The following is an 18903-nucleotide window of genomic DNA, read 5'->3' as shown; positions in this document are numbered from 1 at the left end:
TTTCACAGCCATTAATCTCTCTCACCTGTGGAGATGATGCTGTTTTTGCTGCTGTGCTCAAGAAACTTTGTGCAGTGTCTGAGCAGGAAGCAGTGTGATCCCAGGGCAGACACCCAGAGAACCTCTGTATTTAGTAATTCCTTCTTTCTGTCTCGCATCTTCTGATCTCTTTTCTGACACTTTAGCTTCTTCCTCAATGACTCAAACTGGGATGAGCAGGCAGTGGGCTCAGCCATGTCAGGGTGAGACTGCACCAGGTGCTGCTCTCAACTTGTCAGTGTGGAGTACATTATTTCTCTCTCTTTTCCTTTCATGGCAGCATCACACCTGCTTACATCCCCATGAGCTCAAGGAAAATGAATTAGTGACAAAATTGTATATTGGAGATGATCCTACTTTTAAAGAAACCAGAGAGCTGCTTTGTGAAGAGAAGCAGCTTGTGACTTCTCAGATTTCCTGGCACCGTGAAACCTAAGCTCACTCATTTCTCCATAGTCTCTGGTCTTCTTAGAACTCTGCCATTTCCTTATGTTTCCTGCCTTTATAGGGAGCTCTGCTAGGATGTGTGTTTCCAAAGAAATTTGCATGGAATACAGCAGGAATTTATTACTCAGTTTCTTCACAGATGTCATTCTCAACCCTGGACAGGGCCAAGTGGGTCAGCACTTCTGGCCTTGTGCAGGGCATCCAGCAGCGCAGGCGAGGTAAAAGACCTGCTCAGTTTGGTGTGCTCTGAGTGTGCTTTCCTGAATTGCTTTGACTTCATTTTGACAATGCTCTGCTTTAGCCTTAATGCATCTGGCGTCAGCAGCTGGGTGGCGAATGTAAAGTGCTCTGAGCAAGTAACAGTGCTGGTGTTCTCCCAGTTTACCTCATAGTTAACTAACGGCTGGGAAGTTTTCCTTTTTCCTTTTGGTCTTTTTCTTTGGGTTTTCTTATTGTTACTATTTGGCTTGAACCAAGATGTTACTTGGAGCTGTTTATTTGTCCTTTTTATTCTGACTTTTTCCATTATAAGCTCAGCACATGTATTAGCAGCTGCTGGTCTTGGTGAAAAGCATCCTGCTAGTGCAACTTACAGTAGCTTAATTTGGAAAAGGATTTTGTGAGCTTTGGATGTGATCCAGCCTTCTAAGCACATGAAATGCTTCACTTACGGGGGGGGGGGGGGGGGGGAAGGAACACTTGGCCATAAGTGACAGGCAGCAGATTGTTCTTGTGTTTCTTGGTTCAGTGACTTATCACTGACATGATTCAGCATGGTAAAATATCCTTGTGTCAGCCTGAATGCCCTTACCTGACAATGCAACCCATAATGTGAAATACAGAGTGCCTGTAGCTCCTGTTGAATTCTTTGACAGCTGCAAGTGCTCATCAGAATGCCCATCCACCCTTGTTCCAACCCAGTTAGACTGTTTTGGGTGACAGCCATGTGTGGTCATCCTCTTCCCACAAAACACATCCTTTACACCCTCCCACGAGGAAGAGCATCTATCCATCATTCAATTTTGTGTAAAGCAGAAGTTGGTTGGGAATTTGCTTTCTTTCCATCTCCGTAAATCCAAAGGGCCAAATTCACTGCTGTGCATCACCACAGATTCACTTAGCCTCATGGGAACCTTTTGCCAGCAGTGAATTTCACTTGGTGGCTGTAGTAACTTCCCTCCGTCAAGATTTCCTCCTGTTACATTGATCACTTGAGTGATTGTCAGGGAGAAGAACACTTCTCCCACTCAGTGTTAAGCTGCTGAAACATTAACTGTCGGCTGTTTGTTCACCAAGGTTGGGCTAAAACATCTCATTCTCTTGATGCATCTGAAGAAAATGATGGCTGGTCCAGTGCTGAGGAGCCGCTGAATTCATCGGATGCAGAAGAAGAAGCAGGAGGAGGTGGAGGGGGAAATGAGATGAAGCTGGTAACCAGAAACACTTTCCTACTGAGCTAAGCAAACATTACTGTGAAGTGTGACAGTACATAGGAATGCTTCTGATACTTGTGGGAAGAAAAGTGTCTGCTTTGAAATTGTTAGCTGAGCAAAATTCCTGGAGCAATGGGAAATATCCCAGTCCTTGAATCAGCTCTTAGTTGCCTTCATGTACCTGTAGACCAGCAATGCTGCTTATGCCATAGTCAAGCAATGACAAGTTACTGCATCACTTAAATCGTGTCACTAATTCTCCAGTTTATTTTTTTTTACCCCCTTGAGATTTTTTTCTTTTATTTGGTAGAGATTTTACTTAATTGTTGTAATGGAATGTTTTTCAGGATGTGAGAATTCATATGCTGAATTTGCACATAACTGAACAGCAAAGTCTTGCTGCCCCTCAGAACATACATGTTGAAGACAGCGCACAAATATGTGCACAAGAAGGAGAAAGCAGGGGAAAGTGCTCTGATGTTTGTAATAAAAGCTGCAATATACTTTAAAATACTCAATAGAAATAATTTGTCTCTTTCCCTTTGTGCATTCAGATTCCTGGTAAATACACGGTTGTGACTGATTATGAGAAAGGAGTTTCTGAAGAATTTGCAGTGAAAAGTGGAGATCTGGTTCAACTGATTCGTGAAGGGGAGGATGGACTTTGGTATGCAGATCTGTTTGGAACCTTCATACACAACTGTGTGTAGAAGGCAGATGCTGAGGGCAAAGCTTTTAAAGGCAGCAAATGAAGCAGTCTGACTTGTTTTTGTTCTTACAGGTATGTGAAGAATCTGACCACTGGTAGAGAAGGCTGGATCCCAGCAAACAATCTGCTGATGCTCATAGGCAATTCAAAATCAGCTCAATCCTTGAGCAGCTCTGGTAGGCTACTTGCTATAAATGGTGGTTTAACTGAAGATTCTTGTTATGGGAGAAAGCTGTGGAAAAAAGACAACCATATTTCTTTTGATTTTTCTCTTCTTTCCCAGAATCAGGCACTGCTTCCAGCACTTTGAGCACGTCGTCAAGTTGCAGTGATAGCTGCAATGCCAGCAGCACCAGCTTCTCAGACATTAAGGGCTAACATCATATTTTCACCCCACCTCCACGGCAAGTGAATCTGGAGTTTGAGCCCAATAGCCAAAACTCAAGATGGCCATCAGAGAACTACCTGTTCTGAATTGCTAGTTTTCAGTGTTTTCTCTGATTTTTCATAGATTCTCACAGAAGAAGATCCTGGTGAAAAGTGCATGGAATGTAAAGTTGTAAATAAAAACTAAATGGTTTGAAATAGGGTATTGTAGAAGCTTCTCCTCTGAAGTTTGAAGCTGCAGAGGTGTTGGCGTGAAACACATTTTCCCACTGATATACAATCAGGTTTCTGCAGAACTGTATCATTTCATAACATCCAGAATCTGTGAGCAAACAGTGTGTTCAGTGCTAAATCCTTGCTGTAAGATAATAACGTAGCAATCACTGTACAGGATAGATATGAGGAGAATAAATCAGAGTTTACAGTTTCTCCTCTCCAAAATAGCTGTTCTCTCCAGATGTACCTCAATCAGTGCACTCAACTCCTATAGCCACCAGGAAATAAGCTTGGTGAGCCACTTCTCTGGGGTCCTCAGGATACTCTTCTGCACCTTGGAGATGGATGCAGAAATGACTGATCCACTGACCATAACAGCATCAGAAGAGGAAATCAATTTATCTTTTCCAACCTTTTGATAATTCATGCAATGGGATAGCTGTTGTTTGAAATATTTTGGCCTCACAACCCATGTCTTCACCAAGATCTGTGTTTACATAGCCTTGGCAATTTAGTAGTATCTTCTTCCTTACACAGATGCACAATGAAACACAAACATTCTTATTCACTAGATCATTTCTTAGTAAACTAATTGCATGGCTACCTTCAGCTCTAACAGCATGCAGTTATAGGCAAAGAAAACTGTGGTGAGTTCACTATGGGCCAAAAGCACATCTTCAGGCATACCTAAAAGGGTGAGAAACCAGATACTTTTAGTCAAAGGTGTTTGTTACAGACTTATTCAAAGAGACAGAGATGACAGTTTTTTATAAAGTGGAACATGGCTGAAAAACAATCTTTATTAGTGTCAGACTTGTCCTGTAGAGGAATATAAATTTCTTAAAGGGAAGATAGTGCTAAACTTTCTATTTTTCAAGGTGTCATGTAAGCCAATGTTAGGAATTTTCACCTTGTTTTTTCACCTTTGCGCTTTGTCCTTACAAACAGTACAGAATTGTGTGCATGTTCAATATGTATTCATTCCCCTGTGCCTTTCAAATGTTCTTACTTATGAAAGTAGGCTTTTACCTGATTTGTATACCATATTACTTAAAAGTATTGTGGACTTTGTGAGCAAAATTTTTCAATGTCAATTGAAACTACTATTAATTATTGGACCCTCTCTCTGATGGTTGAGCCCAGAAGTGTATCTTTGTGCTGGAAATTCAGATACTAGAGCCTATAGCTTAGGAAACTGAAGGAGAAGGATTCTAAATAATGATCTTGGTCCTGAGCTGCAAAAGCTACCCTACCCAAACACAATCAAAGAGCAGCTGACTGTGGTCAGTACAAACTGAAACACATGTATACTCACACATCTATGCACGTATGTATGTGCATGTATGTGCCTGCGTATGCATGTGTGTGTAGATATGTAAATGTGTAGATATTCTGTATCAATGTAAAGGATGTATTTATAGTCTTCTTGCTGCTGAATGTGTCACTTTACAATTCATACATACTTAAGTTTCTGGCAGTACTGCCGTATAAATGCAGATCAGGGTTTTTCTTCAGACATCTTTTTCAACACAGACATCCTCTGGTCTTCTTTTAATTATCCTGTATGATACTGTGCTGATAAGGAATAGTTAAGCTGATATTTAACAATGAGATGGCAGCATGAAATTCAGCTTACCTTCGTCTTTGTAAGTTATTATGTAAATTCTGTAACATAATTTACCTATGTATTGCTGTCATTGTTCAGATAAGACTGTCATTTCTCACTGCAGCTCATTTGCGTTATTTCAATGGTTTTCTCTACATCATGGCACTTTAATAGAACCCATTTCCTTTTTGTATTTTTTTTTTTTAACTGCTGTTGTGATTTAGAAGTTCAAAGTCAGAGGTCTTTATTGTAACTATGAAAATTTGAATAAATGTCAGCACTTCTTGCTGAATGCCTTTATATAGACATGCTCTGTGCTTTATTTTCTTATCATGGTCCAATAGTTGCTTACAGGCATCATACAAAAAAAATAGACTGGCACTCACCTCTTGCTGGGTTTAAAGAGAGTACTGCACAACCCATGGCTCCTTCCCTGCTGTATGCACTCCTCCTGGCTGTGTGGCCTCAGTGAAACAGGTTGGAGGCTGGTGTCTGGCCAGTGCTGAAGCTAGATGAGAAAGGAGAAACTAAATGTATCTTTGCCTCACACAGTGAGGAAGGTGATTGTATGTTCACGAGTTAATGGCTTTAAGGATCATCATGCTGTGAAGGCAGGAGGTGGTTTGGGCTGAGGATTACACCATCCAGCTAAGCTCTCACTGGGATTTGGTTGCTTTCATCTACTTCTGTTAATGTAAAAGCTGCCTCTGCAGGAAGAGGCATTTATTTTTAATTCTGTTGACAAATATTTCCTGTCACAAATACTGTGAGCTCATCCTGGGTTCCTTATATCTTGGATCACCAGCTCAAAGTTGGAGCACAGACTTTCCTTGCCAGCTGCCAGCCACATTTCATAGAGTCAAAGAATCATAGAATGGCTTGGGTTGGAAGGGACCTCAAGGATCATCAACCTCCGATCCCCCAGCTGCAGGCAGGGTCACCAAGTTCCACATCTAATACAAGCCTGTTTTCTTTCTGGGCTCACACTTGGAGTGAGGAGAGAGTTATTTCTGTGACCCTTTCTAGCAGTTTTTGGCTGGATCAGCTCCCAGAACCAAACCTGTCTCCTCCTGCATGGTGGTGACTACATTTGCTCCTGGGGCTGAGCAGCCTGTGTTAGGTCAGCACTGTCCATATGCAGAGGAGTGTCCTTGGCTTTTCAAACCAAGAGGCTGAGCTGCCACCTGGGCAAAGGAAACCTGTGAGGAGCTCTCTTGGGGCTCCATGACTCTGAGCCCCATGGGAGCAAGCCAAAGCCCAATGACCACAAGTCCGAGACCCTACAGCAGGATGAGGTCTATAGGTAAGAAGAAATGCCATGCTAAAAAATACAGTATTTGTATCTATCCTGAGGATTGCTGCAGTCACCGCTGCTTGTACCAGCAGATGGTGGTAGAAAATCAAGGATGGATGTTTGCATTTCTGTTCTGAAGGGTTTTAACTGAGGTGAGCCAGTTTGGTGATGAAATAGCCACCCATATTCAGAGCTGATCACAAAAAAAAAGCCTCTAAACTTTTATCATCTCCCCACCTTGTGTGCTGTCCCTGTGAGCAGAGCACTGCACACAGGCATAGAGCTCAGGCAGATGGGCACGTGGTCCTCCCCTGGAAAGAAATTCTGCCTTTGCACTCTAAAAAGGCAATGATTTGCTTTAAAGTTTAGTGGCAGAATATTCATAAGTTTATAGGTTAGTGCAACAGAAACAAGATTTAGTAACTCATCCACTCAAGTAATCTCAGCGTATTTCTAAAACAGAATTGAGTTGGGTTTTTATACTTAAATTACCTCTGAGTGCTGACAGGGCAAATATCAGTGTGAGACAAACCAAGGAGAAAGAATGGCACTTTCTAAGGCACCTGTTCATCATGTCTTGCAGATCCACATCCAAATGCCTTAAATCGTATTTTCTGAACAGCTGTCTCCAGCCTGATGCTAGTACTACTCACAGGCAGCAGGACTGCTTGCTTTAAAGCCTGCTTGCTTTTAGTTGGATGATAGATTACTTTTTTTGGAAATGCTCAGAAACTGCAAGTCAAAGCTGAAGCCTCCACTGGTGAGGTTTATTGAGTGGGACACCAGGGTGATTCTCACAGACTACAGTAAAAGCACACATGAAGATCAGCCACAGAGTGAATGTGAGGGATGTGCTGAGCTTTGGGAAGAGACCTGTGTGAAACTAGCGAAGGCTGTAACAAAGACCTGAAGCCCAGATGACTCCCCAGTGACGCTTCTCACAGGGAAAGGCATCCTTGCTACCCCAATGACATCCCATTGCAGCAATTTTCCTGGAAAATGGGCTATCAGCATACGGACCGAGTGCTGTTCCCAGCACTTGAGCTTCCCCTTTGGCTCTGCATTAATAATGGCTTTTTGCTGTATTCAAACAAAACTGAAATCTTCCTTGGGCAGCCAACAGAAGAAAGGAGCACTGCTTCAGCCGTAGGGCAGCAGAGAAGCAGAACAGCCAGTTGTGGTCACGCAGCCATGGCACAGGGCACAGCCACACAGACATCACTGAGGTGGTGGCAGGGACCAGACTGTGCATTGGGCACAGAGGCATGTGGTGTTCACGTAGATGGATGTGGCCTTCCCCAAGGATGCCCATCAGGAAAGCAGCTTTCCGAGCAGGACGCCTGCTGCGTGCACCACCACCAAACAATGGGAACAGGTGTGCAGAGCAGCTGGAGGCCCTGTTCCCAGCTGTAGGCTCCCAGCTGTGAGGAACCCAGCTGAGCCTGGCAGAGAAGCAGCAGAACAGTCCCTTCCCTACATGCACTAAGGAGAGGGCAGACTGGAAAACAAGCTCTTTACCTTGCTGCTATCTCGAGTCAACATTTACCTAAGCCAGTTGTTAGCTCTCTGTTCTGATGCCACTAATTGATTTCCACTAAATCTGAGGGTTGCTTGCTTCCCAGGTACAATGTTACTTGCAGATCAGTCCCTCAAAACCCTGTTGTTGCTCACAAAATGAGCCGTGGATCGGCTCTGAGCTGGTACAGCTTGCCAGGCAACCCAGTTAGAGAAAACTGGTGTAAGGTTTGTTTTGCTGGTTAATTAGCATCAGAAGTTCAGGGTTTCCAACGGCGACTGGGAAATTGGAAAAGCTAGCTGTCAGCACCTGCTGGTCCTGTGGAGCACTGAGAGGCTGTGCCTGGCTCTCTGCGAGGCGGCCATGGGACCTGGCCTCTCTAAAGGCTGTGCAAAGGCTATTGCACAGCCTTTGCACAACAGCAGTTCCCCATACGGGCGGGCTGCAGGCTGTGCCTCACGCTTCGCCCTGATTGTTGCGGTTCCCATGACTCTCCAGCCCCTCCTCTGGCTCCCAGCATTGGAGGCTGAGCCCTTTGGCCCAACAGCCTGCTCTGAAGTGTCAATACGCCACCAGGACGCCAGCTTGCAGGGTCAGCATGGTTTCCAGGCACTGCATGGCTTTGCTGCTGTGCTTCCCGCTGCTTGTTCCTCCTTCTCTGGAAGCAGGTATGTCACAGAGTATAGCTGCAGTTAGCTCACCGGCAGCAGAATTCTCCGCTGTTGCACATAGAAACCTTTGTCCTGTGAGTTTCCCTAAAGCTCTTGCTTGCTCTTGGTGATGGCAGCCATGCGTTTTTTCTGCCAGCTGAGGGAAACTCCTTCCATGCTCCTGCGTGTCTCTTGCAATCGGGTCCACTGCCCACAGGGGAAGCACCTGGAGCTGCTGTGATGTATATTGAGCTGTGGGACTTTGCAAAGCAGAGAACCGATAGCCTGGCACTCAGCTGACAAGAAATGAGAGAGGGGAAGGGTGCTGTGCTTCTGAAGCAGCAAAAGGAAGTGAAGCAGCAGCTCTACGGTAGCTTTGCTGTCCGTCTGAAAAACAGCATCTAGATGAATACAGCAAAACCAGTGCTTCATGGTTGACCAGGTCTCTCAAATTGTGGTGAACAGGGCTGGAAGAAATACATTGAAGTCTGAAATGTTCCAGTGCAAATAAGTGAAGGACATAGAAATGGAAGTGGGAGGGTGCCACTACCCATGCACCACACACATTGCCTGCCCTGTTGGGGTCTGTATGTAGGCTGATATGTATGCAATGTATCTGCAATGTGAGGTTAAGTATAAGCTCTTAAAGAAAACCATATTAAATGCATACAGCCTGACTTGATCTCGGCAGAACAACCCAGCTGACATTCCTATAATGGACAAATGTTTATGAACATCCCGTGATAAATGAGGTGCATGCCACACAGTACTTTAACCCTTCAGATAATTTTGAAATACGTTGAAAATGACCACAACTTTGCTCATCATTCAACAAATGCTCTCCCAGCAGGCAGGAGGCAGCTCCCCTTCTTTGGGGGTCCTGCAGTGGACAATGTCCTGGGGATTAGGCAGGACATAGACATCATCCTGAATCCCTGAATATAGCCACAGCTGGAAGGGAAATAGTTGCAAGCACTGAAATTGTAAGTTGTTGTCACTAAGCTCTAGGATTCTCTGCTTACATCGAGGGAAAAAACAATGCAAAATAAAGTAAGTCCTATTTCAGGACTTACACTGTGTATTAGATGGAGCAAAAGTACATTGCAGAGTTCTTGTTCACTGTCGTGTGGTGTGATGCATCCTGGTGCTGAGGAGCAGCTCAGCACAGTGACAGTGCCATCAGCATGCTTCTATGAGCTGGGAGCAGATGCAGCTCTAGGAAGTGAGTTCTGCTGATGTTTTCTATCGAGCATTTGTCCCCGTGTTGTCTCAAAGGACAGCAGCACCACATAGGGAGAAGGGGCCCATGGCTGCAGTCTGTGAGACTGGCTGCAGCACGGAGCCATGCAAAGGCTCCAGCAGGCAAAGCAGAGGGCATTGTCTTGCCTTCCTGTGTACCTCAGTGTAGGTATTTTACAGAAGGAAATAGAGAAAGCTATATTAAAGCACTGTTTCTGTAATTGTGACCAGCAAGAAAATCCCATCTGCAGGTCCAAAGGGTCCAAGCAGAGTATCCCACAAGTCAGCTTTGGCTCCAGTCCTGTTTAACATCTTCATTAACAATCCAGACAGTGGGGTAGAGTGCACCCTCAGTAAATTTGCAGATGACACAAAACTGAGAGGAGTTGCTGATTCACCACAGGGTCATGCTAACATTCAGAGGGATCTAAACAGGTTGGAGAGGTGAGTTGATAGGAACCACATGAAGGAGAAACAGCCCCAGGCACCCAGCTGGAAGTCAGCTCTGCAGAAAAGGACCCGGGAGTCCTGGGGGCACCATGTTGAACATGAGTCAGCAGTGTGACCTGCTCAGCATTGGTGAGGCCACAGCTAGAGTGCTGGGCTCAGTTCTGGGCACATCAGTACAAGAGAGACCTGGATATGCTGGAGAGTGTCCAACAGAGGGCCATGAGAATGATTTGGGACCGGAGTATACGGAGAGGCTCAGACTGCTCAGCCTGGAGAAGAGGTGGCATAGGGGATCTCATCAATATCTGTACATAGCCAAAGAGAGGGTACACAGAGGATGCAGCTGGGCTCTTTTAAATGGTGCCCAGTGCCAGGACAAGAGGCCATGAGCACAAACTGTAATGCAGGGGATCCCTCTTAATACCAGTTCTGCATTGTGCTAGAGATAGAGTGCTGGCACAGGCTGCCCAGATGCTATGAGGTCTCCTCCCTGGGGATCTCCAGCAGTCCTGGGCACCCTGCTCAGAGGGCTCTGCTCGAGAGGGAGTGGACCAGAGGGACACAGAAGACCCTGCCAGCCTCAGCCAATCTGTGGTTTTGTTGAAGTGTGAAAGGTTTTGAGATAAAACCATTAAGGAACAGAGCACTGGGGACTTAGGTCTGATTGCCTGACCCATCACCAAGTGGTTTACCATAGTGAGTACAGGACAGTTGAGTGTTGCCATGTACATCAATCAATACTAGATAAATCTAGATAAATGCTTTTCAGCTCCTAGAATTTGAAGAAACTTCATGACACATGTAGAGACCTACTCTATAATGTGTGATAATGCTTTAGGAGTCACTGACATACAACATTGGGATACTACGCCATTTTCTCACAAGCTCTGGGCTCTGTGGGACCCAAGTGCTGTCACTTGACATGCCAGGAAGCACGCCAGAGTGAGGAGGCTCTGCAGGGCTGTGTGTATTTTCCCAGCTTCTCATAAGCAGCAGAAAAGCTTTCAGAGGAAATCCTCCTCCCTGCCCTTTCTTTCTGGACTGCACAGACATATGACCAACTCAACATGCTACTGTTTTACAGTCTTTTTAAAGCAGGAAGAGGCAAACAGCATTTTTCAAAGGCGCAGAAGAGCCAATAGCTTCTTCGAAGAGATAAAGCTGGGGTCACTAGAGCGAGAATGCATGGAAGAAAAGTGTTCATTTGAGGAAGCAAGAGAAATCTACCGTGATGATGAGAGGACAGTAAGTAACACAGGGCTGGGCAGGTGGGCTCTCCACTGTTCAAGGGTGTGCTTTGACTCTTCAAATCGTGAGGGGAAAAAAAAGTGCCATGTTGGGGGGCAGTGGGAAGGTGGATTCTCTCTAAGCTGTCTCAGACTGCACAGAGAGGTAGGTTGCAGAGTCTCCTTCTCTGAAGATATTCAAGACCTACCTGGACATTTTCCCTCTCAACCTACTGTGGGGAATATGCTTCAGCAATGGCATTGGACTAGATGATCTCCAGAGTCCCCTCCCAACCCTTCTGATTCTGGGATTTTGTGACCCTCCAGTTCTCCAGTAAACCCAGGGCTGACAATCCCTTCAATTACTGCACTGTGCAGCGTTTGCTTCAGTCCCTCCCACCTTCTATATTCACAGGTTATTGATGGATAACCTATCAGTGTGTATTACAGTGTGCCCTTGTCTGCTGGCATGAAAGTACTGTAGAATGTGGAAAATAACGTACAGTATTTTACGGATGTCATGGTGTTCACTGATCGTAACAGCAAAAGTGGCACCACTGTGGCTGTCTGCCATCCTATGCTACAGGAGCCATAGGGCTTCATCTGAGCAATTTCTTTAATTAAATCTCTCACCTTTTTCTTCCAGAAAGAGTTCTGGCACATCTATTCTGGTAGGAGCACTCCATGTTTCCTTGCAGCTGCAGTGATGCTCCCACTGCCTCCGTTCCTCACGTGACGCAGGCTGACGCTGCCTGTTTTTGCAGACCCCAACCAGTGTGACTCCAGCCCCTGTCAGAACGGAGGGATCTGCGATGACCAGTTTCAGGATTACGTCTGCCGCTGTCCTCCGGCGTATGAGGGCAAAAGCTGTGAGACAGGTCAGCAATGGTGCGGCTTAACAAAATTAAACTATCATTGCTAACTCAAATGCAAGGCATTGAGATTGACAGGAGCAATCAGTACTGATGGCTTTAACCAGGCAGGCACTGCTCAGCGCCAACATAATTCAAATCCTACAATAATTTTGGACCAGCTGAGAGAAAAGGAAGATAGTTTTTCCTACCCAAGAGCTGAAGTTGCTTTGACTTAGAAGGAGGATGCAATGAGTGAATGAGAGCCGAGCTATACATGCATCCTAAGCATGGCTCTTCCTTCCTTCTGCCTGGAGTTCCTCCTACAGAGCTTTGCCAAGCAGCTTTTGATGCAGCAGCAGTTTTGATGCAATTGCTGTACACAAATCAATCCATACACAAATCATTGAAACCTGCCTGGCTGCCTTGCTTCCCTTTCAACATTTCAAGCTGTAATTCGATCATGTTAAACATGAAAACCCACCTGCAGAAACCTTAATGCTCTTTCTCTGCCTTTAGCTGTGGACAAGAACCTGAAGTGCATTTACGACAACGGCGGCTGTGAGCAGTACTGTGCTGACCAGCAGTCTGAAAAACGAGTGTGCTTCTGTGCAGAGGGCTACACTTTAGCAAGTGATGGCGTGTCCTGCATTCCCCAAGGTAGGATGCCATGCACCCCATGCTTAGTCTGAGCCAACCCTGCAAGACAACTTTTCAATGCCTACACCTTAGGAGGTGTGAGGTGTCATGCATAAATGCCAGCTCCTCCTTCTTCTAGGCCAGAGTCTAGAGCAGTAGTCTGGGCTTCTGCTGAAGCACCCCAAAGAAGCAGTATAGAAAGCATGTGCACTGAGCCCACCCTAAAAGCACTGGTGGGATCTGCTGAGCCTCTACTTGAGGCAGCTGAATTAGGTCTGTGGCCCCCACTCTATGGGGTTCAATGCATGCAGACTGTATTCCAGGACATCTTCTTGAGTGTGGCCCTCAAGAATCAATGGCCCCTTTGGATCACCCACTTCTTGTCCCCAGAAGTCTCCTCCTGTGAGACATGGGGCATTTGACTTCTAATGTCCCAACTCCTGGGGCCAAGCCCAGTCTGCTCTCTGGGCAGCACTCACCACTCATTCCATGGACAAGACCTGGGCAGTGGAAGCATAACCCATGGCTGGGTGGGATGAAGAGAGCAGAGCAGCAGTGCCCAGGGATTGGGGTCAGGCTGAAGGGTCTCAGGTGATAAGAGGGGGGTTGCACCTCATAAGTCAATTTTCTTCTGTTCTAGCTCACACGTGCTGTGAGTGCATGTGATTATTTTGGGGGCAGTGCTGATTTCTCGCTGCTCTCTAATCCATGAGAATTCATGACTATCAGTTTTGCAACCATTTTTATTTCAGTGCAGGAGTCAAGAGAGGAAGAAGCCTATTAAAACCAAAGAAAAATCACAAAATCCATTTTTTTTTTCTTTTGTAGTAAGACCTATTTCCTATTTAGCAGGTACGACACACTTGGTGTTGCTCTAGGTAATACAGATAGATATTTCACTCGTCCAAGAAGGTAAATGCTAAATGGGACTCCATTAGCACAAGTTCATTGTTTTCCCAATACCTAAGCTGGCACCTAACTCTGTTGCAGGTGCCTCCTTCAATTATGTTATTAGAGGGGAAAAGGAGGCCCTTCTCAGGGCTGCGCACATAATGAACAGAGCTGCAGGGAGCACGTGCTCAGGGCTAAAGAAGCAGTTCTGAGGGCAGAGCCCCCATACACATGCAGCAATGGAGCAATCATGCGGAGAACTGATAATGACAACCCAGCTCTCAACAACAGCAATTCTGTTTAAAAAAAAAAAATACTGGTAATGTGCTTATCCCTTATTAGCAGATTCTGCAATGCCACGTGATGGGGAAGCTGCTTTTTTGAAAAGCTGAGAGCAAAGAATTGGATATGCCCCATAGGCCTTAAAGTGCATTTTTGCCTGCATGAAGAGAAGAAGATGCACTTGTTGTGGCTGCCTTCTTGGAGCCAAAATACCAATATTGCTGACTGTGTGCTGCGAGAATGCAAAACTCATGAGGCCTCACCTGCAGTACTGCATCCAGGTCTGGGGCCCCCAGCACAGGAGGGATGTGGAGCTGTTGGAGCAGGTCCAAAGGAGGCAATGAGGATGGCCAGAGTGCTGAGCCTCTCTCCTGTAAGGAAAGCATGAGGAACTGGGCTTGTTCAGCTGTGAGAAGACTTTTTTGAGGCCTTCCAGTACTTAATGGAAGATTATAAACAGAGGGGGACCAACTTGTTACATGGGCAGACAGTGGTAGGACAAGGGGGAGTGGTTTTAAACAGAAAGAGGGGAATATTAGATCAGATGGTAGGAAGAAACTTTTCACTCAGATGGTGGTGAGGTGCTGGCACTGCTGCCCAAAGAAGCTGTGGTGCCCCATCCTTGGAGGCTGCTGCAAAATCATGGAGATGGATTCAATTCAGAACCGTGGGTCCCAAAACGACAAAGTGAGAGCACTTCTCATCACAGTGCTACTGCAGAACGATTGCTGGATGGGAGGAATGGTATATTCAGTTACAGCACAGCTGGCACCCCACTTCCAGCAACAGGCTCTTTGCATCTGTTGTGTGAAGGATGTATACAAAACACCACGGTTTCCTCTGCACTGTAGCTCAAAAGCAGGTTTGGTCCTCAAGACTCTACTGCCAATATTCATGCGCATGCTCAGGCTATAGAAGGACCTCTGACTGATAAGTGCAGCTTGGAAGAATTAAAGATGACCTGAACAGAAGCAAAGTTAGAGATATAGCAGAAGACACAGTGGTGGTATATGGATAAGTCAATGTAAAACCATATGTGGCTGTTTGCAGATATGCAAATAAAAAGATATTGCAAATAAGAAAAGCCTGCCTGTTGAGCAGCTCTGGGTGAATTCTGAGAGACCGTGCTCCCACACTATGAACCTGTTTTTCAGCTAATAGAACTCCATTGAAGATGTTTAGAAAAATCAGTCAGAGATAGTTTGCTGTGAATTCAGTGCAGTGAAATCACACTTGTTATCTTTTCTTTTTTTTTTTCAGTAAAATACCCTTGTGGAAAAATACCAGTGCTGGCAAAAAAGAATGCAACTGCTCAGGGGAGAATAGTAGGTGGTGTCACCTGTCCTCCAGGTGAATGTCCATGGCAAGTGAGTCTTCCACAAATATTCACTGTGGTCATTGCTGTTTTTCTTGTGAAGCTATTATCTTATATTCAGTATTTTGAATGTTAAAATGCACTGAAAGTGTAAGGTTTGGGCAAACCATCCATTACCCAGCAGCTCCACCTGTTTCAATCACGGATCTCAGCCTTGTTCTGAATGCCTGCTTTCCTAGGAGTTGAGTGGTAACATAACCTCCTCTGCCTCCTGATCCCTTCATCATTAACCATACTGCTAAGAATTTTACCTATGGATACACTCTTGGCCAAAATACACAGGATCTATGCTAAAAAGTTTGATGTGAAAACTCCTCCCTCCTAAACTCTCTGCAAAATCAGAATAATATTCTCAAAGACAGCTGCGTACAATGACAGAAAGAAGCAATATAAAACTGGACTCTACTGAGATTCAGGTCAAAAACTTTCTTTCTGTTGGCAGGCCCTTATAATACAGGATCAGAAAGGGAAGTGTGGTGGTAGTCTGCTCTCGCCAGAATGGGTGGTGACTGCAGCTCATTGCCTGGATTACACTCATTCCAAACAGCTCCGGGTGAGGCTGGGTATGTATCTCCCTTCCCCATGCTATCAAGCTGTGGTTGTCTTAATTTCTCCTTCTGACAAAGTGTGAAAAACAAAAAGTGTCAGACTAGAAATCTCCTGCATCCACAAACTCCCAAGGAATCCAGTTTCTGGCCAACATGACCTGCAACCATTAACTTTTCCAGGTGAATACTCAATAAAAGTTGACGAGAAAACTGAGCAAGAAAGTGGAGTTAGCAAGATCATCAGACACGAAGAATACACCAATGGACAAGTCAATCATGACATTGCCCTCCTGAAGCTGGAAACACCCGTGAATCTCACCGATTTCGTGGTGCCAATATGTTTGCCTGAAAAACGGTTTGCCATGTATGAGCTGTCCTCCATTAAGTTCTCAACGGTGAGCGGATGGGGACGGCTACTAGATGGAGGGGCTACTTCTACTTTTCTGATGCGAGTTGATTTGCCGCGTGTAAAGACACAAGAATGTGAAAAGCAGGCCAATTTAAACATCACTGAGAATATGTTCTGTGCAGGAGACCTGACTGGCAAAAAGGATTCCTGCAAAGGAGACAGTGGTGGACCTCATGCCACAAAGTACAAGAACACCTGGTTTCTGACTGGGATTGTCAGCTGGGGAAAGGGTTGTGCTGTTGAAGGCAGCTATGGGGTTTACACAAGGGTATCTAGATACATCGACTGGTTGAAGAGGTACATGGAATGACAGCAGTGAACCACAGCATTTCCCTTCCTTCATCCCTCTGTGGCATTTTTGTACTGAAGCATTCCTCCATTAACTTAGACACGTGGTAAATGTGATACTGTTCACGATTTTCAATGAGCCTAATGCCTGCCTGAATACATAAAATAACTCTGATATTGTTGTAAACTTCAGTGTTCTTGTCAAGAGGCCACAGAAAGGCCCTATCAAACCAGACTCAGAGTCCCTCATTCTTCACCCATTATCTAGTAACAGAAAAGCTTGGTGCTGAGAAACGCCGTCAGTAATGTGTCGAGTACACCGCGATCCTTCCGTGTGCTGCCATTGTGGCTGCTGGTAATCAATGATGTACAGACTTCCTGAGCAAGAAGTCACATGAGTCTGAATGATTATGAATGACCCCATTTGCCATACACATGTGCAATCTCTTTCAAACACATTTACACTTTGGGCTTTCACAACTTCCTGTGCTGATAGGTCCTGCAATATAATGAAGCAACAGCAGGAGAAAGAGAAATGGTGTTTCTTTTAGCTTATGGTGAGGGAACTTTCTCTTGCAGTCCCAACAGGTGAATTTAAGAGAGAGGAATTGCAGAGCATCCTCAGGACAAGAAAGCTGGGAAAAGATTAATTCCACATTTACAAGTCTGCTATGAAAAGTTGATTTTAGTCTTCCTGCACTAAATATTATTGCAGTAAGGCTATTAACAATACATTTATGATTGATGAAGAATGCCACAGAGCTAATCCCATATTTGCCTTTCTGTAAAATTTGGATTATTTCAAATTATGCTGAATATCAGATTAATCACAAAGACTTATCAGCAAGTAGGACACTTACTGTGCTCTAGTATCAGGGGAGAACACTGGCATTATACAGTACATGTAATACCAAACATCCCAAAATCTGTGTTACTGACAGAGGAATGGGGGGATGAGAGAAGCTGCAAATTCCAGAGACCTAGGAAACAAGTATGAAAGCATGCCTTGGAGGTTCTGGTTATACCTAAAGAAATAACAAGACATAACAAGACCCACTGTGAGTGAGAGGAAAAAAAAAAAAGGAAAGCATTTATACCAGCAGAAGCAGCACGCAAAACAAATAATATTTTTTAAAAACTGAGGAAAATTCCCAGGGAGAAAGGTGAGTGGGGGCAGCAGCCAGCAAATGAAGTCTCATTTTCACCAAGGTGAGGCACCTGGCATTGCAACATCATCCCCCTAGGCCCCTCAAACTGAATAGCTGTTGATTTTACAGGCTCCACTGGGTGACTTCTCTACTGTAAATATTGATATTTATGAACAAGTCACCCTGCAGAAAAAGTGCAAAATGCAGACAAAACATCCAACCAGTATTAATGGCAGCGTGGCACAACTTTCACATAATAAAGCCAAGATTATGCATATTTTTAACATAACAGCTATGTAAACAATCACAGAATCATAGAACCATTAAGGTTGGAAAGACCTCTGGGATCATCTAGTGCAACCCCAACCCATCTCCACCATGTCCACTATCCATGTCCCTCAGTGCCACGTGCACACAGTTCTTTAACACCTCCGATGCAATGACTTCATCCCCTCCTTGGGCAGCCTGTGCCAGTTCATCACTGCTCTTTCTGAAAATAAGTTTTTCCTAACAACCAACAGGAACCTCCCCTGGTGCAACCTGTGGCCATTCCATCTAGTCCTATTGCTGTTACCTGGGAGTAGAGACCAAACCCCACCTCACTTCAACCTCCCTTCAGTTAGTTTCAGAGAGCAATAAGATCTTCCCTGAGCCTCCACTTCTTCAAACTGAACAACCCCAGTTCTCTCAGCTGCTCCTCGTAAAATTTGTGATCCAGGCTCATCACAGCTTCACTGCCTTTCTCTGAACATGTTTCACAGCCTCAATGTCTTTCTTATAGTGAGAGGCCCAAAACTGAACACAGTACTCAAGGTGTGACCTCACCAGAGCAGGGTACAGAGAAACAATCACTTCCCTGCTCCTGTTGGCAACACTAATTCTGGTACAAGCCAGGATGCCACTGATCTTCTTGGCTACCTTGGCAAACTGCTGGCTCATGTTTATCCGGCTGTCAACCACCACCTCCAGGTCCTTTTCCTCCACACAGCTTTCCAGCCACTCTGTCCCAAGCCTGTAGCAATACCTGAGGTTGTTGTGACCCAAGTGCAAATGGGTCTTGTTAAAGCTCATACAACCGATGGGAGGCACGCTGTGGCAGCAAGGAGACCTCACCAGGCACTGGCACTGGGAAACTCCAAAAAATAGGGATACAGAGGCCAGTTTTGGGGACCATCTCCTTGGGTGAGGAATCTGTGTGCCAACACAGGCCACGGGGCCACAGGGTGGCAAAGCCAACGGAGCCAGCATTGAGCAACACTG

At 45.2% G+C, this 18903-nt stretch overlaps 2 protein-coding genes across 17 annotated transcripts in view; both read left to right on the top strand.

The window, feature by feature from the left end:
• The window catches only part of MCF2L (MCF.2 cell line derived transforming sequence like), a 148042-nt gene extending 142899 nt beyond the window's left edge, over positions 1–5143 (top strand). For 15 of the 16 annotated variants that reach the window (XM_048958619.1, XM_048958373.1, XM_048958028.1 and 12 more), the window contains 4 exons: positions 1783–1916; positions 2474–2586; positions 2701–2804; positions 2912–5143. In XM_048958619.1, coding sequence (XP_048814576.1) covers positions 1783–1916; positions 2474–2586; positions 2701–2804; positions 2912–3006 — 446 coding nt within the window. In that variant the 3' untranslated portion in view covers positions 3007–5143. The remainder of the gene's footprint in view (positions 1–1782; positions 1917–2473; positions 2587–2700; positions 2805–2911) is intronic. The other variant, XM_048957705.1, reaches the window with a different exon arrangement.
• A 2918-nt stretch (positions 5144–8061) lies between these two features.
• On the top strand, positions 8062–17427 carry LOC125700133 (coagulation factor VII-like). The gene is made up of 8 exons (XM_048960499.1): positions 8062–8315; positions 11071–11231; positions 11859–11883; positions 11977–12090; positions 12583–12723; positions 15136–15242; positions 15693–15813; positions 15979–17427. The coding sequence occupies exons 1-8, from the start codon at positions 8246–8248 to the stop codon at positions 16515–16517; spliced, it is 1278 nt and encodes a 425-aa protein (XP_048816456.1). The 5' UTR covers positions 8062–8245; the 3' UTR covers positions 16518–17427.
• Positions 17428–18903: the final 1476 nt, after the last annotated feature.

Source organism: Lagopus muta, chromosome 1 (genome assembly GCF_023343835.1).
Source record: "Lagopus muta isolate bLagMut1 chromosome 1, bLagMut1 primary, whole genome shotgun sequence".
NCBI classification, from domain to species: Eukaryota; Metazoa; Chordata; class Aves; order Galliformes; family Phasianidae; genus Lagopus; species Lagopus muta.
Note: the sequence above shows the minus strand (reverse complement) of the source record. Positions and strands in the feature narration are given on the sequence as shown.